Source organism: Belonocnema kinseyi, chromosome 10 (genome assembly GCF_010883055.1).
Source record: "Belonocnema kinseyi isolate 2016_QV_RU_SX_M_011 chromosome 10, B_treatae_v1, whole genome shotgun sequence".
NCBI lineage: Eukaryota > Metazoa > Arthropoda > Insecta > Hymenoptera > Cynipidae > Belonocnema > Belonocnema kinseyi.
In genome coordinates this window covers 3,917,205-3,924,793 of record NC_046666.1, presented here as the reverse complement: position 1 = coordinate 3,924,793, position 7,589 = coordinate 3,917,205, and the positions used below count along the sequence as shown (strand labels likewise).

General features: G+C 22.6%; 1 protein-coding gene across 2 annotated transcripts in view; it reads right to left on the bottom strand.

Moving 5' to 3' along the window:
- The window catches only part of LOC117182166 (protein flightless-1), a 100,601-nt gene that overhangs the window by 54,280 nt on the left and 38,732 nt on the right, over positions 1–7,589 (bottom strand). For both annotated transcript variants that reach the window (XM_033375216.1, XM_033375217.1), the window contains exons 10-11: positions 1,007–1,253; positions 708–893 (exon numbers count right to left, since the gene is read on the bottom strand). In XM_033375216.1, the coding sequence (XP_033231107.1) occupies positions 708–893; positions 1,007–1,253 (433 nt within the window). The remainder of the gene's footprint in view (positions 1–707; positions 894–1,006; positions 1,254–7,589) is intronic.

Here is a 7,589-nt window from a genome sequence, read left to right as displayed (position 1 = left end):
AAAGGGTCAAATAGTGAACAAAAATAATCTTTTGTAAACTTTCTTAGTTAAACTTATTTCGAAAATGTTTGTAAAGAAAAAGTGAAGAAGTAGTGCCATTAGTTAGTAATTACAAAAAAAATATGAATATCAACGGCGTTTTTTTCAAACTAGTGACATCACTAAAAAAAAGGGTCAAATAGTGAACAAAAATAATTTTTTGTAAACTTACTTACATAAACTTATTTCGAAAATATTTGTAAAGAAAAAGTGAAGAAGTAGTGCCATTAGTTGATAATTACAAAAAAATATGAATATCAGCGGTATTTTTTTGAAACTAATGACATCGCAAAAAAAAGGGTCAAATAATAAACAAAAATAATTTTTTTTAAACTTACTTAAACTTATTTTGAAAATATTTGTAAAAAAAGTGAAGAAGTAGTGCCATTAGCTGGTAATTACGAGAAAATATAAGCATTGGTGTCATTTTTTTCAAACTAGTGACATCGCTAAAAAAAAGGGTCAAATAGTGAACAAAAATAATTTTTTGTAAACTTACTTACATAAACTTATTTCGAAAATATTTGTAAAGAAAAAGTGAAGAAGTAGTGCCATTAGTTAGTAATTACATAAAAAATATGAATATCAGCGGCGTTTTTTTCAAACTAGTGACATCACTAAAAAAAAAGGGTCAGATAGTGAACAAAAATAATTTTTTGTAAACTTACAGTGTCTTCTACAGTATAAAATCCAGAAGAGGTACGTCCTCCTTCGATATACGTAATCTCCGAATCGAAAAGCATTAAAAATTCATCCGATTCATCGCCCTGTTCTTCCCTAATTGTACGACATTGAGCTCCCAGATAATTTCGAAGATTGACCGCATGTATTGCTGCACAAGCTCGTTTGTCCAACTATTAAATGCCGAAAATTAAACATCATTAAAGATCTAATTCTTAAAAACAAAAATGGGTAAAAATAAAATAAAAAATGGGTTCATCTTAAAGAAAAATTGTAAGAAATTTACCGTAGCTTTTTCTCCAATCCAGAAATAAATGGCCCACATGAGTGAACCACTATCGTCAAAGCTAGTCTTCAAAACAATATAACAATCTCCCTCGTAAAATTTACCGTGTGCCACTTCTTCTATCATGTTTGGTAAAAAGTTTTCGATTTCCCAGATTTGTAATCCCGGTATGTGACCAGCACCTTCGTCGAAAAACTCGGAATAATCGAGCGGAGGTTTTTCCAAAGCCTCGTCCCATCTTTTCGGTCTGTTAAATTTTTAATTAATTATTATCATCATCTGTTGCCAGATTTGAATGCTCAAAATGCTCTCAAAGAAGGAGAAATAGGATCTAGTTTTTACGAAAATAAATGATTTTAAATCGAATATTATTTTTCTTTTAATAAAATTCATTTTTAGGCGCTTATTTTTAATCAAAAGAATTTTTAAATATAGTTACAAAGGCTTAAACGATTAAATATTAAAAGCGTTCGAAATTTAAATTTTGTATAAAAAATTGTTTTAAGTTAAGCAAATATTATTATATTTTAATTAATGATTATTTCAATTAAGCTGTAGTTCAGGCATTGAGAATTAAACAATAAATTGTTTTGAAATATTATGATTATTATTATTCAGAAATAATATCCAAATATTTTTATTACAAAAAATTAGATTTTCAATCCAAAAATATGAATTTTTCACAAAAGGGGTTCAATTTTCAAGCTAAAAAAATCGCACTTTTTAAGAAAATATTTTACATTTAAACCTAAAAGTTAAATTTTCAAACAAAAAATTCACTAAAAAAAATAATTTACAACCAAACAGTTGAATTTTCAAAATTAAAAGATAAATGTTCAAAACAGACAATTTTTCGACAAAAAAAACTAATTTTTAACAAAATATAGTCAAAGTATCTATAAAATTATTGAATATTCATTTTTCAACAAAAGAATTTACATATTTTTAACAAAATAGTCGAAGTTCCTATGAAACCGTTAAATTTTTAAGAAAAAAAAAATTCCAACAAAAAACTTCAATTTTCATCCTGAAAATATGAATTTCCAACAAATAAGTTTATTCAATTTAAAAAAAAGATTAAATTTCAAGCCAAAAAGACGAATCTTCAACAAAACAGTTGAATTTTCAATCGAAAAAGATAAATTTTTTACACTTAGATTCGCCAAAAAAAAGTTGAATTTTTAAACCAAAAACACCAATTTTATTCAAAACGATTGAATTTTAAATAAAGATTTTAATTTTTAAACAAATAGTTTAAGTTTCCATAAAATTGTTTAATTTTCAAGCCAATAAGTCGAAGGTTGAACAAAAAATTTAATTTTCAACCATAAAATATGAATTTTCGAACAAAAAAATTCATTCAATTAAAAAAATATTAAATTTCAAGCCAAAAAGGCGAATTTTCAAGAAAAAGGTTTAAGTTTGCAAGTTAAAAAATCGCACTTTTTAAGAAAATATTTTACATTTAAACCCAAAAGTTGAATTTTAAAACAGAAATCCACTAAAAACAGAATAATTTACAAACAAATCGTTGAATTTTCAAAATATAAAGATGAATGTTCAAACCAAACAGACAAATTTTCGACAAAAAAAATTAATTTTCAATAAAATATAGTTAAATTTTCTATAAAATTATTCAATATTCATTTTTCAACAAAAGAATTTACATATTTTTAACAAAATAGACGAAGATTCAAAAAGATGAATTTTCAACAAAACAGTTGAATTTTCAATCCAAAAAGATCAATTTTTTACAGTTAGATTGAATTTTCATAACAAGAGTTGCATTTTTACCAAAGTAGTTGATTTTTTAACAAAATGGTTGGATTCGCCAAAAACGAGTTGAATTTTTAAGCCAAAAACACCAATTTTATTTAAAACGATTGAATTTTAAATAAGGATTTTAATTTTTAAACAAATAGTTCAAGTTTCCATAAAATTGTTTAATTTTCAAGCCAATAAGTCGAATTTCCAACCCTAAAATATGAATTTTCGAACAAAAAAAGTTCATTCAATTAAAAAAAGATTAAATTTCAAACCAAAAGACGAATTTTCAACGAAAAGGGTTAAGTTTTCAAGCTAAAAATCGCACTTTTTAAGAGAATATTTTACTTTTAAACCAAAAAGATGAATTCTCCAAAAAAAAACCACTAAAAAACGAAATATTTAAAACCAAACAGTTGAATTTTTTAAATATAAAGATGACTGTTCAAACGAAACAGACGGATTTTCGACCAAAAAATTAAATTTTAACAAAATATATTTAAAGTTTCTATAAAATTATTGAATATTGAACGCTAAAAATTCATTTTCTAAAAAAAAGTTCAATTTTTGACCCGAAAATATCAATTTCCAACAAAAGAATTTACATATTTTTAACAAAATAGTCGAAGTTTCTGTGAAACTGTTGAATTTTTAAGAAAAAAAAAAACAAAAGTTCCTACAAAAAATTTCAACTTTCATACTGAAAATATGAATTTCAAACCAAAAAAGTTCATTTAATTAAAAAAAGTTTAATTTTTTACTGCACTGTTTAAATATATCTCGTCAAGAAATACTAAATTTTTTTTACAAAACAGTTAAATTTTCAATCCGAAAATACTAATTTTAAAATAAAAAAGTTAGTTTTTAACCAAAGAGTTGAATTTTCTATAAAACTGTTAAATTTTAAACCACATTGTTGAAGTTTCTATATAATCCTTGAATTTTTTATTCAAAAACACGAATTTTCTACAAAAAAGTTCAATTTTCATCCTGAAAATATGAATTTTCAAACAAAAAAAGTACCTTAAATCCAAATAAGATTAATTTTCAACCCTAAAAGATACATTTTCTACAATGAGATTGTATTTTTAAAAGAAGAGTTGAATTTTTAACAAAATCGTTGATTTTTTAACAATATAGTTGAATTCGCGAAGAAAAGTTGAATTTTTAAGTCAAAAACACCAATTTTCTTCAAAACGATTGAATTTTAAATAAAGATTTTTATTTAAAAAAAATAGTTCAAATTTCTATAAAATTGTTTAATTTTCAAGCCAAGAAGTCGAATGTTTAACAAAAAATTAAATTTCCAACAAAAAATTAAATTTTCAAACAAAAAAAGTTCATTTAATTTAAAAAAAAATTAAATTTCAAGCCAAAAAGACGAATTTTCAACAAAAAGAGTTCAGTTTTCCAGCTGAAAAATCGCACTTTCGAAGAAAATATTTTACTTTTAAACCAAAAAGTTTAATTAAAAAAAAACCAATAAAAAAAAATAATCATTTACAACCAAAAAAAATTTAAGAACATATAGTTAAAGTTTCCATACAATTACTGAATATTGAAAGCCAAAAAAAAGCATTTTCTAAAAAAGTTCACCTTTTTACCGGAAAATATCATTTTCAACACTAGAATTGACATATTAAAAAAATATAGTCAAAGTTTCTATGAAACCGTTGAATTTGTAAGAAGAAAAAATCCTACAAAAAAGTTCATTTAATTAAAAAAGGATTAGTTTCGAATTTTTTACAGTACTTTTTAAAATATATCTAGCCAGAAAAGACTATTTTTTTACAAAAAAGTTAAATTTTCAATCCGAAGATACTAATTTTAAAACTAAAAAGTTAGTTTTTAACCGAACAGTTGAATTTTCAACCAAATAATTGAATTTTCTACAAAAAAGTTTATTTTTCATCCCAAAAATATGAATTTTCAAACAAAAAAGTCCCTTTAATTTAAATAAGATTATTTTTCAACCAAAAAAGATGGATTTTCAACAAAACATTTGAATTTGCAATCCAAAAAGATCAATTTTTTACAATGAGATTAAATTTCAACACAAGAATTGCATTTTTAATAGTTCAAGTTTTTATAAAATTTTTGAATTTTTAAGCCAAAAAGTGAATGTTAAACAAAAAATTTAATTTTCAACCCAAAAATATAAATTTGCAAACAAAAAAGTTCATTCAATTTAAAAAAGATTAAATTTCAAGCCAAACAGACGAATTTTCAACAAAAAGGGTTCAGTTTTCAAACCAAAAAATTCCACTAAAAAAGAATAATTTACAACCAAACATTATATAGTTAAAATTTCTATAAAATTATTGAATATCCAACGGAAAAATGCATTACCTAAAAAAAAAGAGTTCCAATTTTTTAACCGAAAAATAGTCGAAGTTTCTATAAAACCGTTGAATTTCTAAGAAAACAAGAAAATTTCCTACAAGAAAGTTCAATTATCACCCTGAAAATATGAATTTCCAACCAAAAAGTTCATCGAAATGAGAAAAGATTAATTTTGAATTTTCTACCGCACTGTTTAAATGTATCTAGTCAAAAAAGACTATTTTTTTTACAAAACAGTTATATTTTCAATCCGAAAATACTAATTTTAAAACAAAAAAGTTTGTTTTTAACCAAGCAGTTTAAATAATTTAATTAAATAATTAGATTTTTTTTATAAAACTGTTGAATTTTAATCCACATAGTTGAAGTTTCTACAAAACTGTTGAATTTTTAATTCAAAAAGACGAATTTTCTACAAAAAGGTCCATTTTTATCCTGAAAATATGAATTTTTAAACAAAAAAAAGTACATTCAATTCAAAAAAGATTAATTTTCAATTAAAAAAAGATTAATTTTCAACCCAAAAAGACGAATTTTAACAAAATAGTTGAATCTTTAACAACATAGTTAAATTCGCAAAAAAAATTTCAATTTTTTGCCCGAAAACATAACTTTTTAACAAAAAAATTTATTTTTAACTACAAAACGATTCAATTTTCAATACAGATTTTAATTAAAAAAAGAACGATTAATTTTCTAGGAAGCAGTTATTTTTTTAACAAAAAAGATGATATTTCTACCAAAGAAATGAATTTTCAAAAGAACAAGACGATTTATTAAAAAAAAGAGACGAAATTTCATTAAAACAGTTGAATTTTCAAGTAAAATGGATGGCTTTTTAAAAAAACAATTAAATTTGCAATTAAAAGAGATTAATTCTAAATTAAATATATAATAGACTTTTTTAATTAAAAAGAATGATCTTTAAAAAAAAAGAATTACTTTTCTATCAAAATATTAATTTTCAATCCAAGAGAACCAATTTTCAAACAAACATATAAATCCTCAACAAAAACCGATTAATTTTCTACAAAACAGTTGTATTTTTAACCAAAAATATGAAGCTTCTATCGAGAAATGAATTTTTGAACCAAACGGACTTTTTTTTTTAATAAAAAGAGTTGAATTTTCAACTAAGAAAGATGGTTCAGTCCCGAAAGAAAAAAATGTTATCAACATTTGTAAATTTCCAAGCAAAAATAATAAATTTTCAAGCAAAAAGTTAATTTTCATCTAAATAATTGAATTTTCTACCAAAATATGTAAATTTTCAATTTAAAAAACCGAATTTTCATCAAAAAAAGTGGAAATTTCAACACAAGAGTTGAATTTTCAACCCGAAAATATGAATTTTCAAGAAAAATGTTCATTTAAAAAAACAGATTACTTTTTAACAAAATTGTTGAATTTTTAACAAAATAATAAAATTTTGAACCAAAAAGATAAATTTTTTAATAAAAAAAGATGAATTTTCAACTAAGAAAGATTGTTAGGTCATAAAAGAAACAAAAATTTCATCCACATGGTTAAATTCTTAAGGCAAAATATGAATTTTCGAGGAAACCGTTCATTTGCACCTAAATAGTTGAATTTTCCACCAAAATATTTGAATTTTTAACTCGAAAATATGAAGTTTCAAGAAAAAAGTTCATTAAAAAAAATAACGTTTTAACAAAATGGTTGAATTCTTAACAAAATAATAAAGTTTGCAATAAAATATTAAAATTTTGAACCAAAAGGATGAATTTTTGAATATAAAGCGTTGAATTTTCAACTGAGAAAGATTTTTCAGTCCTAGAAGAAAAAAATGCCATCCACATTGTTAAAATTTCAAGCCAAAAATAGGAATTTTCAAGGAAATAGTTCATTTTTATCTAAATAGTTGAATTTACTACCAGAATATTTTAATTTTTAATTAAAAAAAAATGAATTTTTATCCAAACAGTTGAAATTTCAATATAAGAAAAATTTTCAACCGGAAAATATGAATTTTTAAGAAAAAAGTTGATTAAAAAAAGGATAAATTTTTAATAAAATAATTAAATTTCAAGCAAATAATATAATTTTGAACCAAAAGGAGAATTTTTAAATAAAAATAAATGAATTTTCAACTAAGAAAGATTATTTAGTCCTAAAAGAAAACAATTTCATCCACATTATTATATTTTCAAGCCAAAAATATGATTTTTCAAGGAAACAGTCCAATTTCATCTAAATAGTTGAATTTTCTACCAGAATATTTTAATTTTTAATTTAAAATAATAAAGTTTTATCAAAAAAGTGGAATTTTCAACCTAAAAATTAGAATTTTCAAGAAAAAATTTAATATTGAAAAAAAAGGATAACATTTTAACAAAATTCTAGAATTTTTAACAAAATAATAAAAATTGCAAGCAAATAATAAAATTTTGAACCAAAAGGACGAATTTTTAAAAAAAATAATTGAATTTTCAACTAAGAAAGATTATTTAGCCCT